The 15,794-nt window shown below is 46.3% G+C and overlaps 1 protein-coding gene across 3 annotated transcripts in view; it reads left to right on the top strand.

The window, feature by feature from the left end:
- WDR35 (WD repeat domain 35) overlaps positions 1-15,794 on the top strand; it is a 96,272-nt gene that overhangs the window by 65,188 nt on the left and 15,290 nt on the right. For all 3 annotated transcript variants that reach the window (XM_074991311.1, XM_074991310.1, XM_074991312.1), the window contains 4 exons: positions 515-624; positions 1,900-2,110; positions 8,882-8,962; positions 9,098-9,234. In XM_074991311.1, coding sequence (XP_074847412.1) covers positions 515-624; positions 1,900-2,110; positions 8,882-8,962; positions 9,098-9,234 — 539 coding nt within the window. The remainder of the gene's footprint in view (positions 1-514; positions 625-1,899; positions 2,111-8,881; positions 8,963-9,097; positions 9,235-15,794) is intronic.

Here is a 15,794-nt window from a genome sequence, read left to right as displayed (position 1 = left end):
CAAGAGAGCTTGTGCCCACTGGTTTTATAATTCAGGTGATAAAGTGAGATCAGTCTTGTGAGAGTGGAGGGGCAAAGGAGTGGGAGAAGCAAATGAACAGGACATTGAGGTTGGTGGTATTGATAAAAAGAGAAGGAAAGTGTATGAGACATGAGATCAGAGGTGTGTGTCAAAAATGTGTGACAACTTGGAGATGAGGATGAGAAATTAAACTTCATATGGTAAACAAGAGGAAGCCAGTGAAGCAATTCAAAAAGTGGAGTCGTGATCTGATTGGGTAAGGAAAATAATTTTGACTGATGTGTATTTTGGATGTGATTAGAGTGATCTTATGTATAGCAGAATTCAGAGGTGTCTTTAATGTTGTGTTGATGTTCCCTGTCTGTGGCCCTACTTGTTTGTCCTTCATCCAAGAAGTCTTTATTTTATGACACCATATGAAGAATCCGCTAAACAGTTTAATACTAGGCAAGTTAAGTGGTGGCCTCAATATGCAAAAGTTCCTTTTTTCTAGGCGCGTGAATCTGGCACTCTTCAGAGATACAGTCTTCCTAATGTTGGCTTAGTTCAAAAGTATGTCCTGAACTATCGGGCCTATCAAATGTCTTTGAATTGCAACTCCAGGTAAGACAGATATCTGATTCTAACAAAGTCACTTGATTTTGAAATTTTCTAATTGATTGGGATCGTTTACTTGGGACTTATTTAATGATTTTAAATTTAATCTAGGAGGTGGTATAGTCCAGTAGTTAGGACACTGGACTCTGAGTTGAAACCTTGCTTCTGTTGTTTACTTCCAGCTGTCTACCAGTATGACTTTGTGTGACTTCTTAATTTCTCTGTTCTTCCTTCTCTCCATCTACAAAGTGCAGAGAATAATTCTAACTCCTCTTTAAAAAAAAAATTGAAAATACATGGATTAAAGGCACTATTTAGGTGCCAGATGTTGGTTGTATTTCACTAACAATGTTATTGTTTATTAGTATTATGATTATTGTACCCTGACTGGCTCTCTTCTCCCACTGATGCACATTCATAGCTCCTGCTAGGAGTAAGTGGAATTATTTGCACATGATTGACAGACGTGTGGTGGTTTTCTCATTTTACTGTTATGTTAAAAGTGCAGAAGTTATGAAGGAAAGTTTTGCTTTTCAGAACTGTTTTTATCAAGTTTTAAACTTGCACAACACATCTTTTTTCTTATGGAGGAAATTCTTTAATATTATCAAGATAATACATTGAAGGATATTCCAGTTATTCTTTGAAATTATTTAAAATATAGTTTCTTATAGTTTTCAAAAACTTTAAGAAGTTTTGATGATTTCCAGTTGTGCAGAGGTGTGTAAATCTTTTTAATTGCAATGGAATATTTCATTATATTTTCCACTTACTGTTTATTTTAAGATGCAGTAGTAATTTACCAAAATATATTTTAAAAGTACCTTTTGAAGACTGACATTAGGTTTTGGACATAATACATGGTGCATCTTATTGGTATGATTATCACAAAGTTGACTGAGTGGAGTCAGATTTTGCAATTTACTGAGCTGTAGTACTGAGTGTTCCCAAGTACACGTTGACAGGGATTTGGAAGTGTTCAGTACCTTGCAGGGTTAGGCCCTAAGTGAGTAAATTAATGTATGCCATTTGGAATCATGTAGCATTTATTTAATTCATTCTGCCCTGTGAAAAAATTCGTTCATTTTTTCACACTGGTATAAATAATGTATAACTGCATTGAAATCAGTGAAATTATACTTGTGTAAAATTACTGCAAGATCAGAAACAGGCCTCTAGCATCTAGCTTATTCTGTCACCTTCAGAAAGATTATAAATTTACAGATCTGAACACTATTAATCAGATTTTTCATTTTCTCCACCACCACCATTTTCTGTTAGCTGTCTAGCTATCATAGATCTTTCTGGAGTTCTAACGTTCTTTAACTTGGAGGCGCGAGTAACAGACAGTACAGGACAGCAAATCATAGGCGAGCAGCTGAATTTGGAGCGCAAAGATGTCTGGGATATGAAATGGGCCAAAGATAATCCAGACTTGTTTGCTATGATGGAGAAGACAAGAATGTATGTTTTCAGAAACTTGGATCCAGAGGTAAAACAATCAGCATATGAAAATGAGTCACTTCCAATGTATTTCATACTGTACATTTGATATTCTGTGAATAGTAGGACTTCTCACATGCCTAAGGTTAAGCTGATCTTAGATATCTGACCTATAGCTGGAAGTCTCAAAATCCATCGATGTGTGTTGCGTAAGTGCTGCTTACAAAAAAATAAATCACCAAATTCCAGATATATTAGCAAAAAACAATTCTCTGTTTTCATTTTTATTCTGCTTTTATGAGATTACAAAAATAGTGCTGCTGATATTTATTTTAGATATCATGGCTAGAATTTTACTGAAAATTAATGGTAAAACATGGAGAGTTAGTTATATCCACAGCTGACCTTTTTCTTATATGCTAGATATAGAAACTTGTTTATCATAAATAATATACAGATTTAATAGTCTATATATATCGGTATGCCAAGATTGGTTATTGTACTGTGCATCTGTTTCTCATAAGAAATCTCATTAAAATTTAATTTGGGGGACAAAGAAAGTCTGTTTACATACATGAAACTTTGAGAGAGACAAGGTGGATGAGGTAATATCTTTTATTGCACTTCAGTTGGTGAAAGAGACAAGGTTTTGAGCTTACACAGAGTTCTTCAGGTTTAGTCACATACTCAGAAGCTACGTCTACACGTAACGCTACATTGAAGTAGCTTATTTCGATGTAGCGACATCAAAATAGGCTATTTCGATGAATAACGTCTACACGTCCTCCAGGGCTGGCAACGTTGACGTTCAACGTCGACACTGGGCAGCACCACATCGAAATAGGCGCTGCGAGGGAACGTCTACATGCCAAAGTAGCACACGTCGAAATAAGGGTGCCAGGAACAGCTGCAGACAGGGTCACAGGGCGGACTAGCGCTTCCGGGGCAACAGCTAGCCGCTCCCTTAAAGGGCCCCTCCCAGACACACGCAGCCTGCACAGCACGCGGTCTGCAGAGCCATAGGCACGCACACCTCAAGCGACGCAGGCATGGACCCCCAGCAGCAGCAGCAGCAGCCAGAGGTCCACACAGCCGCCCCTGCAGGAGCAGTGCTCGCCCTGCTCGATGCCATGCAGGAGGCAGCTGAGCACCTCCTTGCCACAGAGGAGGAGCTGCCCGCAGGGGAGGAGGATGCAACCCCCAACCCTGCAGCACCCCGCCACACACGCCGCCGGCTGTGGAGCTACCCTACCAGCACCGACTGGTGGGAGCGGCTGGTGCTCGGAGAGTGGGGCAACGACCGCTGGTTCCAGAACTTTCGGATGAGCCGGCAGACATTTCTGGAGCTATGCCAGTGGCTCACCCCCGCACTGAAGCACCAGGACACCGCCATGCGGCGTGCCCTCAGTGCCGAGAAATGGGTCGGCATTGCTGTCTGGAAGCTGGCCACTCCAGACAGCTACCGATCCGTGGGCCAGCAGTTTGGCATGGGCAAGGCCACTGTCGGGTCTGTCCTCATGGAGGTAAGAGGACCCATGGGGGGAAGGTGGGGAGGCAGCCCTGGCAGGGGAGGGGAGGGGGGCCCTGGCAGGGGAGGGCCACACACACCCTGCACACCCCTCATTGGTGCTCTCCCATGTGCTTCCCCTGCAGGTCGTCCGCACCATCAACGCCCTGCTCCTCCACAGGCTCGTGAGGCTTGGGGACCCAGATGCCGCCATCGGGGGCTTTGCAACCCTGGGCTTCCCCAGTTGCTTCGGGGCTCTGGATGGGACTCACATCCCCATCCGCGCCCTGGAACAGAGTGGAGGACACTACATAAACAGGAAGGGCTACCACTCAGTGGTCCTCCAGGCCTTGGTGGACAGCCAGGGCCGTTTCCTGGACATTTATGTGGGCTGGCCTGGCAGCACCCACGACGCCCGGGTATTCCGGAACTCGGGTCTGTGCCGCCGGCTGGAGGCGGGGACCTACATCCCCCAGTGGGAGATCCCTGTGGGGGACACCACCATGCCCCTCTGCATCATCGCAGATGTGGCATACCCCCTCCGGCCCTGGCTCATGCACCCGTACACGGGCCATCTGTCTGTCAGCCAGGAGCGCTTCAACCAGCGCCTGAACCACGCGTGCCAGGTGGTGGAGCGCACATTTGGGCGCCTGAAAGAGCGCTGGAGGTGTCTCCTCACCCGCCTTGATGCGGGCCCCACCAACATCCCCCAGATTGTGGGTGCGTGCAACGCCCTACACAACCTGGTGGAGAGCAAGGGGGAAGCCTTCTTTCAGGGCTGGGCTGTGGAGGCCGGCAGGGCCGATATGCAGCCACCCGCTGCCCCCAGTCGCCAGGTGGACCCCGGAGGGACCCGGGTCCGGGAGGCCCTGCGGGCCCAGTTCGATGAGGCCGCGGGGTGAACGCTGGCAGGCCCCCCACTGCACCCCCGCCATCCTCCACAACACTCCCTGCCCCTACGCCCACACCACAGAGCACCCAAGAGCACCCCCCCGCATTTTTCTTGTAAAAATAAAAGCAGACAGTTGTTTGTCAACTCAAACATCTTTACTAGAACTATTATTATTATTATTAATATTATGAACAAGACAAACTAACTATGTACAGAGGAAATCTAACTGATAAATATATATACATTATAAAAATCGGGATAACATGAAAGGGGAAGACAAGGAAGGGGAGAACTATTTACATGGGGGGGTAAGGATGAGCATAGTAATAGGTCAAATATACAAACTATTTACAACAAAATAACAATAAACTGGGGGGAATATATATAAAGCGGGGGGGCATGTCCTGGGCCACATGCCCTACAGTCCAGCGCTGGGGGTGCGCGGCCGGGATCCCCGCCTCGGCCGCAGCCCTGGCTGGGGGCCGGGCGGACCGGGAGATACGGCCGGCAAGTGTCAGCTGGCCCCAGGTCCCCCTCGGTGGAATGGCCCTCGGTGGCGGTGCGATGGCGGACGGCGCAGCGGGTGGAGCAGCAGGTGGAGCAGGCAGGGCGGGTGCTGCGGCAGCCAGCGCGGCCTGGGGGGCCAGGGAGTCCGTGATGCGGTTAAGGGTCCACATGTAGGCTCCCAATGCCTCCTGGCACCAGGCCAGCGCCCACTCCTGCAGCTGGAGGCGGCGTTCCTCCACCGCAGCCGCTGCTCGGCGACCTCCAGCTGCCGATGGTGGAGGGCCAGCAGCTGGGGGTCCGTCGCCGTCGGGTGGTGGTGCTGGGTCTGCCGTCTTCCCCGCCGTGGGGCCGGTCGGTCCTCCGCCGAGGGGCTGGCCTGGAGTGATGGCCCCGGAGGGCTTTCCGGGACCACTGATGCCTCGCTGGCGCTCTCCAGTCCTTCCGATGGCGCAGCTGCGGAACACAGGAGGCGGGGAAGAAGAGTGGAGACAGCCGGTAGTGTGGGCCCCGACCCATGCCCTTTGTCCCCCCACCCCCCGCTGCAGGTTCCCCATCCCCGTCCCCGGGAGATGCTGCTGCGATGGGGTTCAGGGGTCCCCCTGCACTGCACCCCATCCGCTGGCAGGAGTGACTCTCACTCACTCAGCAGGTACGACAGGAGGTTTATTAGGCAACAGACGCCCAGTTTCTCACAGAAGCGACAGTACCGCAGTCAGAGACCGTCCTTCCAACCCGTCCTGGGGAGAAGACCCCGAGGGGTGCCCCTCTGGGGTGTAGCTTTCCCCCTCCTCAGGCTGGCTGCCTTCTAGCTCTCCCTTCCCCTAGCCTCTAACTGCCGCCCCCGATTCAAACCCAGCTCAGCTCCTCCCTCCTCTTTGTTCAGGGCAGAGGTGTTACCTGCCAGTTGTAGCCCCAGGATCATCCTTAGCCACTGGGAGCTATTCAGCTTGTTTCTCATATGTAGCCTGAGTCTCGCATTTGCACTCCCCCGACTCCATCACATGCTGCTGCTGCTGCTGGGTGTCCCACCCCCTCCCCCTGGGGGACCCTAGAGGTTCCGCTCCCCCCAGCCCCGGGGATGGGGCATGGCACTGTCGTGCTGGGGGGGGCAGGGGCTGATGCAGTCTTCTGAGGGACATGCCACTGCTGTCCTTGGGGCCATGGTCATCTGGGCATGTGGAGGGCCCTGGTCATATCTATTACCCCCGCCCCTCAACCCCGGGGGTGTGCAACGGGGGGGTACATACCTGACGGTCCACTCCCACGGTCGGGGGGCGGCCGGCCGGCTGGAGCTCCTGGATGGGAGAATGATGTGCAGGCCGGTGTCACTGGAGGAGGAGTCCCTCTCCTCCTCCTCCTCCTCCTCCTCCGGTGCCTCAGGTGTGGGCTCCTGGGGGGGCCCCTGGGGTGCGGGGCTTGCCTCCGGGGCGGACTCCGCCTCCGGGACCTGCTGGGGCTTGTTGGCCGAGGTATCAAGAGTGGCCCGAGGGGAGGAGGTGTGCCGGGGGCCCAGGATGTCCCTGAGCTCGCTGTAAAAGGGGCAAGTGACGGGGGCGGCCCCAGATCAGCCGGCTGCATCCCGGGCCTGGGCGTAACCCTGCTGCAGCTCCTTCACTTTACTCCGGACATGATCCGAAGTGAGGGCAGGGTGACCCCGGGCGGCCAGGTCCTCGGCCAGCCGAGCGAATGCATCCACGTTCCGCTTCTTGCTCCCCGTTACCTGGAGCACCTCCTCCTCACTCCAGAGCCCCAGCAGGTCCCGAAGCTCAGTCTCCGTCCAGGAGGGGCCCCGCTGCGGCTTCCCCGCCTGGCTGCTGGGCTGGGAGCCCTGGCTCCCCTTGGGGGAGGTACCTGGGGGTACTTGGGGGGCTGCCGTGCGGCCATGGCAGCTGGGTGGGTGTCTGTAGCTGGCTGAGGGACGTGCACGCTGGCCGTGTTTCTGGGCTGCCGCCTGCACGTTCTCTCAGCTTCCTGCACAGGAAGGGAGAGGGTGGGGAGCTTTAAGGGGCCGCTCCACGCGGCCACCATTGAGCTCAGGGGCTGGAGAGAGCGTCTCTCAATCCCTCAGCTGATGGCCTCCATGGAGGACCCCACAATTTCGGTGTTGCGGGACGCGCAACGACTACACGTTCCCTACTTCGACGTTGAACGTCGAAGTAGGGCGCTATTCCCATCCCCTCATGGGGTTAGCGACGTTGACGTCTCGCCGCCTAACGTCGATGTTAACTTCGAAATAGCGCCCAACACATGTAGCCGTGACGGGCGCTATTTCGAAGTTTGCGCCACTACTTCGAAGTAGCATGCACGTGTAGACGCAGCTAGAGTGTTCACTAGGACAAAGGAAGGTTGGTGGATTACAGAATGTTGTAAAGAGCTGTAAACCAGTGTATTTACCAAATCCATAATTTTTAGTAGGTTACAAATCTATGAATTTAAGCTTTCAGGCTCATTTTTTGACAGCGTTGTTCAGGTTTCCTTTAAGGACAGGGACTTAGAACTCAGCTATGGAGCGATGGTTTTGTGAAAATGTTTACCGATGGTCTCAGTCTACATCTTTCAGCGAGAACTTGCACATCTTCAAGCTATGTTGTTAGGCTATGTCTGGGCTAGATATCCTACAGTGGAACAGCTTTAGGACTGCAGCTGTGCTGCTTTAACATTTTTACTGTAGACACTGCAATAACAGAAGGGATTCTTACATCATTATAGTGAATCCATCTTCCTGAGTTCAATGCAAGAATTCTCTTGAGCTAGCACTGTCCGCATGAGGAGTTCAGTCGGTATAGCACCATCTCTTAGAGCTGTTGATTTTTCACGTCCTGGAGAGACGTAGCTATGGCAGCATAAGTTTTCTGTGTAGATGAGCCTGTAGATGCTAAAAATCATGGACTCAATAAAGACAATGGATTTTTGGCTACTAATCTTTCTTTGTCCTACAACTGCAAAGGAGTTAACTGCTAACTTCACTTTGGCTATCTCTCCACTAGGGGAAAACTTCGAAATGGCCATGCTAATGGCCAAATTGGAGAATACTAATGAGGCACTGAAACAAATATTCAGTGCCTCATTAGCATGCTGCTGGCTGTGGCACTTCTAAAGTGCCATGTTTCGCTCGCACATGGCTCGTCTACATGGGGATCCTTTTCAAAAGGACCCTGCAAATGTCAAAACCCCCTTATTCCTATCAGCTTTAGAAAGGACCCTGTGTAGATGAGCCGTGCATGAGCAAAACGCGGCACTTTCGAAGTTCCACGACCGGCAGCGTGCTAATGAGGCACCGAGTATTCATTTCAGTGCCTCATTAGTATTCTCCGATTTGACTATTAGCATGGCCATTTTGAAGTTTTCTCTTAGTGTAGACGTAGCCTTTGAGTTGTACCTTACAACATATCACTTGTTATGCTAAACAGTCTGTACTAAATACAGTCTTGTATTTAGTTGTGACACTCTAGGGCTGGTCTATACTATGTCATTGACAGGTGCAAAAAATCCATACCCCTGAGCAATGAAGTAAAGCTAACCTAAGTCACAATGTATACAGTAGTAGTCAAAGGAAGATTTTTTTCAATCAGCCTAGCTACTGCTTCTCAGATGCATGGATTTAATAGTTACGGAAGAACCCCTTTTGTTGCTGTAGTAAGAATCTACTCTCAAGTGTTGTAGCTATTTTATTATAGTACTAGAGTAAATAGCGTCTGTGTACCTTTACCAGATCTGAAGAAGAATTCTGCCTAAGTTGAAATCATGTCTCTTTCACCAACGGAAGTTGATTCTGTAAAAGATATTGTCTTAGTCACTTTGTCTCTTTAATATCCTTGGATCAACACTGCTACAACAACACTGCAAACAAATATGAAACATCTATCAGATTTACATAAAGTTGTTCAATATCTTTTAACCTTATCTATTTTAAGGAACCCATTCAGACTTCTGGATATATTTGCAATTTTGAAGATTTAGAAATTAAATCTGTTCTTCTGGATGAAATATTAAAAGTAAGTATAATTTACTTTCTGTGTTAGGAAAACTTAGTGTTATGTGACATGATTGTTTCTAACATGTGACATGACAGTTTCGAAGTGGTAGTAAAAGCACTGAGTAAAATTTGGTCTTTTACTTCTTTCTTTCAGAATCCTGAACATCCTAACAAAGAATACATAATTAACTTTGAGATCCGATCTTTGCGAGATAGTCGAGCATTGATTGAGGAGGTTGGGATTGAAGAGTCTTCCCAATTCATAGAAGATAATCCACATCCTAGACTTTGGTAAAATCCCTTTTCAAAATTCTTTATCCTTCTGGGTCCATTGAATTACAAATCTGTCTTTTCATATGCTCCTTCTTAAATAAGTCTCATTTAGACATAGTTGGCCTCCCTCAGACACTTTGCTCCATATTGAGCTTTTCTAATAGCCATTATGTCCTTTGCATCAAACTGAGTTGACAATTGATCCACCTTTGCTCTCCACACTTGTGGCTCCTTTTCACCTTCGTCTCACAGATATCATGCAGGACACCACTGGGAAATTTTTCTCACAGAGATCCTATTTTGTGAGTAAACAATGCCAGTTCCCTTTCAATCTACCAAAAGCACACTGAACTGTCATTCTACCCATGCCGAGACAGTAGTTGAAACATTCTTTGGTGGTGTCCAGGTGCCTGATATATATGTGTCTGAGTCAGGGGAACAAGGGGTAGGCTAGGTCCTCCCAGGATCACTATTGACATTTCCACATCACCAAATGTAATCCACCAGTTGTGAAAGAATGCCTCTGCTTACTGTTTGAACAGTCCTGTTTTCTTAAAGATATGCAGATCATCCATGTCCCCTGACCAGCCTGTCTTGATATTGGTGAAGTGTCCTAGAAATGCACCAGTGCTTTCAGAACCATAGAAAAGTAGCCTTTACTGTTGGTATGTTCTGTGGCAAGGTGGGCTTGTGACAAAATGGGAGTATGCATGCCATGGTTTGGAAATTTCATTGCAGAAAATCCATCCAGAATGTCCTATGTAATACCAAGAGTCCCAGTCCTGCTTAGAAGATTATTAATAACCCTGCATACTCATATCACAAAAGTCTCTCTGATGGATATTCGAACTCCAAAATGATTTCCTGCTAGCCAGTAGCAATTTGGCTTTTCAAGCTTCCATAGTGCAATCACCACTCAGTTGTTAACTGCCAGTGCAGCTCATTCTGGTGTCCATGCGTTTGGGGATTGGTATGAGCTCAGCACACAGATTCAGGAATATGGTCTTTCACACATGAAAGATTGCATCCCCCGCTCAAACCTGCATTACAATCTAATCCACAAGTCAGCTCTAATCTCACAGTCTCAAAAGCAGCACTCTACTATGTGAGCTGCTCCATGAATGCCACCAACAAGTTTAGACATCATAGAACACTAGAACTGGAAGGGACTTCAAGAGGTCATCGAGTACAGGTCCCTGACCTCTTGGCAGGACCAAGCACCATCTAGACCATCCCAGACAGATGGCTATCTAACCTGATTTAAAATATCTCCAACAATGGAGATTCCACAACCTCCCTAGGTAATTTATTCCAATATTTAGCCACCATGTCATTTAAGATGTTTTTCCTAATGTCTAATCTAAACTCCCCCTGCTGCAGTTACAGTCCATCACTCTTTGTCATATCCTCAGAGGCCAAGGAAAACAATTTTTCCCTCCTCTTTGTAACCCTCTTTGAGGTACTTTGAAAACCACTATCACGTCCCCTCTGTCTTCTCTTTTATAAACTAAACAAGCCCAGTTCTTTCAGTCTTCCCTCATAGCTCGTGTTCTCTAGGCATTTAATCATTCTTGTTCCTCTTCTCTGGACCTTCTCCAATTTCTCCACATCTTTCTTGAAATGTGGTACCCAGAACTGGATACAATACTCCAATTGAGCCCTAATGAGCTCTGAGTAGAACAGAAGAATGACTTCTCATGTTTTGCTCTCAACACTCCTGTTAATGCATCCCAAGCTCATGTTTGCTTTTTTTTTTTGCAACAGCATCATATTTTGCTTGTGGTCCACTAAGACCCCTAAATCCCTTTCCATAGTAATTCTTCCTAGACAGTCACTTCCCATTCTATATGTGTGCAGCTCATTGTTCCTTCCTATGTGGAGTAGTTTGTGTTTGTCCTTTTCAAACGTTATCCTGTTTACCTTGGACCATTTCTCCAGTTTGTCCAGATAATTTGAATTATGACCCTATCCTTCAAAGCAGTTGAACCCCTTGCAGCTTCGTATCCTCTGCAAACGTAATAAGCATACTCCCTGTGCTAAACTGGTGGTGAAGACATTGGATAGAACCAGTCCCAAAACAGATCGCTGCAGAAACCCATTTGTTATGGCCTTCCAGCATGACTGCGAACCATTAATAACTAATCCTATGAGAACGATTATCCAGCCAGTTATGCACCCACCTTATGGTGGCCCCATCTAAGTTGTACTTGCTTAGTTTATTGATAAGAAGATCATGCAAGACCATGTCAAATACCTTACTAAAGTCTAGGCATACCACATCCACCGCTTCTCCCTTATCTAAAAGACTTTTTATCCTGTCAAAAAAAGCTATCAGATTGGTCTGGCATATTTTGTCCTTTACAAGTCCATGCTGGCTGTTACTTGTCACCGTATTTTCTTCCAGATGTTTGCAGATGAATTCCTTAATTATTTGCTCCATTATCTTTCCCTCCACAGAAGTTAAGCTAACTGGTCTGTAGTTTTCTGGGTTGTTCTTTTTTCTGTTTTTATAAGTGGGCACTATGTTTCCCCTTTTCCAGTCTTATGGAATCTCTCCCGACTTCCAGGACTATTCAAAGATGATAGCTAAAGGCTCAGAAACCTCCTCTCTCAGCTACTTAAGTATTCTAAGATGCTGTTGTTTTTTGCCAGGTCTCACAGCAGTCTGCCATATGTAAAATCATCATGTTCCCTGTTGCTGTGGTGGTTCTTTTGGCTCTGCAAAATCTGGAGGATCCTCCCTTCTGTGTTTGCAAAATTCATGACTGTAGGGTACACTGTGCAAGAGCCAGGTGTATGTCAGAGTTGGCAGATTGTGACACATGCCATCAGTGTTGTTGGGATTAGATTTGGGCCCATGACAGAAAGCCAAGGCAGCCTAGGGCCTTGAGCCCCATCAGCCTGGGCTAAAGCTGAAGCCTAAGCAAGTGAGCTTTAAAGGGTCCCCTGTGGCGTGGGACCCCAGGTACTCTCTCTGCCTGCTATACACTCACTCTGGCCCTGGCTTTTGTATGCAGAAAACCTGGTGTTGTGGCACAAGTGGACTGTTTTAGCATGTTTAGGATGAGGGAAGGCTCAGAAAGAGAGAGGTTGAGACCCCCTGGTATAGATCACATGTGATGTATCTGTTATGGTTATCCAGTGACTAGAGCAGTATGAGTCCTGTTTTTAAGAAGTAACCTTGGAACACTGTACAGTTAGTGCACTAGTTGCACAGTACGGTGAAGGCCTAAACCAGACCTACTTAGTTTTGGTTTTGTGGTGCATTTTAGAATTCAGTCAAAAGCCAGATTGACACCTTTGGAGGTGGAAGTTCTTTATATATGCACAGAACCAAACAGCATGAGCAGTGGCAGTGCCAGTCTCCTCACAATGCCCTGTCACTGTACTTCAGTGCCAAACTGTACCTATGACCCGTCAGGATAGAGAGGGATAATTTACTTTCCATGGTGCATTTACTTTTGATTCTGCAAGCTGAGACCAGGGGCATGGGCATGGGAACAGGGGATGTCAGGAGACCATGGCAGCATGACTTTTTCTGGCCGTAAGGAAGGGCAAGTGATGGGGGAAGAGGTGGCAAAAGGGCAGGAGCCTTGGGGTGAAGAGATGGAGCAAGGGCAGGGGGAAATGGGAAGGGGTAGTGTCCGGGCAGGACCGGGGCTCACATGCTGGTGACACCCGGCTATAATTTAAAGAAGCTTCCATCACCTCTGGCTAAGACTGCCATCACGGTTATCAATTATGATTTGAGTGTGAGAGACACGACAAAATGAATCTGAACCAAGGCCATCATTTCATTTCATTTCATTTCATTTCACATAGGCCACTGAAGATTTAGAACTGTCTGGACAACAGAAGTTTTGGTTTGCTGACAGTTTCAAACAATCCGGGGGGAAAAATTGTTTTGGGTCAACTGAAAATGGTATTTTTGTAAAGGTTTTCGGCAATTTGAAAGGTAAAAAAATAAAAAATGGAGTAATAGATTCCAAAGCCAGAAGGGACCAATGTGATCCTATAGTTTGACCTCTTGTGTAACACAGGTCAGAGAACTATTCCTAGCACGTCTTTTAGAAAAACACCCAATCTTGATTTATAAATTATTAGTGATAGAGAATCCACCATGATCCTTGGTAAATTGTTCCAGCGATTAATTTATTTTCACTGTTGAAAGATTACATCTTTATTTCCTGGCTTAACTTGTCTAGCTTCAGCTTCTGATTGTTAATGCAAAATGTGCAATACCAAGTAAAATACCTTACAAAAGACTATGTATATGACACCAACACTGTCAACTTTATCAGCCAAACTTGTAATCTCATCCAAAAAAAAAAACCAAACCAGTTAGTTTAACAGAAATTATTTTCCATAAACCCACATTCATTGGCATTAATTATATTACCCTCCTTTAATTATTAATTGAGTCCCATATCAGCTGTTGCATTATCTTGCCTGCAATTGATGTCAGAATAACAGGTCTACGATTACCCAGGTCATCATGTTTATCCTTTTTAAATATTGGAACAACTTTGGTTTCTTCTAGCCTTCTGGAACCTTCCCCAGTCTTTCAAGATTAAGTGGAATTCAATATTAAAAATGGTTCAGCTTCACAATCAGCTCGTGCCCCTCCCTTTCAGAAGGGGCATGAAAACAAAGCAGGTTGAAAATGCTAATGAGGCACTGATATGAATATTCAGCACCTTATTTGCATTACGACAGCCATCCAGAGCACTGAAAGTGCTGCTTTCGAATTGCAAACTAGTCATGTAGATGGGGTTCCTTCAAAAGGAAATCCTGATTTCGAAAGCACCCTTCTTCCCAAAAAAAATTTTAGAACCTTTTGAAATCCTTTTGAAGGAAATCCTTTCCTTTTGAAGGAACCACGTCTGCACGGCTAGTTTGTAATCCAAAAGCAGTACTTTGGATGCTCCAGGTGGCCACCATTATGCAAATGAGGCTCTGAATAGTCATGTTAGCACCTCATTAGCATTTTCAACCTGCTTCATTTATATGCCCCTTCCAAAAGGGCAGGGCATGTGTAGACAAAGCTTCAGAGGCATGCTATCAGTACCTGCTGATTTGGAAATGTCTAACCATAGTAGCTGCTGTGTAATTTCCTTCTGATGTACCAGTAGAATAAAAAGTGTTACCACATATCACCTGTTTTTCCCCAAGTACAGAGCAGAAATGGAATGGAATGTGTCACCTTTTCTTTATTAGTATGGATAAGTCTACCATTTTCCATCTAGTAATGAAGTAATACTATTGTCGATTGCTGCTATACTAAAAAAAAAAATCCCATGCACCCCCCCCATTGACTTTAATTTTGCTGCCCTTAGAGTTTTCTTTGGGTTCCTTTACTTCCTTTATCAGTTTTCTACAAGTCCTAGTGTTTGTCAAAACCAACTGAAACATTTTAATGTTATCAAAATGAAAAATTTTGAAGTCAAACTATTTTGGCAACATGGAAATGAAATTTTTAGTAAGTTTTTAAATTTTTCATTTAAATTTTCAGGTGTTTTGACAAAAAGGATTTGCAGAAATAAGCAGAGAAAGTATTGATGTCTCCTTTAGGCAGTGTCTACACTTGCCAAAAACTTCGAAATTGCCACGCAAATGGCCATTTTGAAGTTTACTAATGAAGCGCTGAAATACATATTCAGCGCCTCATTAGCATGCGGGTGGCCGCGGCACTTCAAAATTGACGCGGCTCGCCGCCGCACAGCTCGTCCAGACGGGGCTCCTTTTCAAAAGGACGCCGCCTTCTTCGAAGTCCCCTTATTCCCATCTGCTCATAGGAATAAGGGGATTTTGAAGAAGGCGAGGTCCTTTTGAAAAGGAGCCCCATCTGGAAGAGCCGCGTCAATTTTGAAGTGCTGCGGCCGCCCGCATGCTAATGAGGCGCTGAATATGTATTTCAGCGCTTCATTAGTAAACTTCAAAATGGCCATTTGCGTGGCAATTTCAAAGTTTTAGGCTAGTGTAGACAGAGCCTTACAGGCATTAAGCCATCAGTTAGGTTGCTCATCTGGGGTATGAGAGATGTAGGTTCAAGTCCCCCTTCCACCTGATGTGAAGGAGAGACTTGAACTTGAGTCTTCCACCTCTCAAGTGAGTGTGCTAATCATCACTGCAGAGGCATTCTCGCTTTCTTTGCTTGATCCAGTAACTGTTCGCTGGCCTATGAATGACAGTAATTTGCAACTGTAAATGACAGTGTGATCTAGGAGACTATCCATGGAGCAGACTTGAACTTGGATTTCAGCATTATCAAAACAGTTGACTTTTTCATGTGTTGAACTCAGCACAAAGTATTGAATAGCTTTGGTCATCCTAGAGCTGCATTTTTTAAAATAAACTATTTGTATGAAAATTTTTTCGTAGCTCTACTGAAGTTATAAAACACAACATTCACTTCCTGACTCCTTATCAACCTGGAGTAGTCTTGACCAGATGAACAAAAGTGGAATTAGAGGTGCTGGAAAAACTTGTGTAGTGTGGGTGCTGAGATCAGTTGAACCAAACTGTAAGCTCTGTATATGATGGGAGCAAATTCAAGTCAGGGGATTCAGCAGTACCCC

The sequence above is a fragment of the Carettochelys insculpta genome, chromosome 3 (assembly GCF_033958435.1).
Source record: "Carettochelys insculpta isolate YL-2023 chromosome 3, ASM3395843v1, whole genome shotgun sequence".
NCBI lineage: Eukaryota > Metazoa > Chordata > Testudines > Carettochelyidae > Carettochelys > Carettochelys insculpta.
Note: the sequence above shows the minus strand (reverse complement) of the source record. Positions and strands in the feature narration are given on the sequence as shown.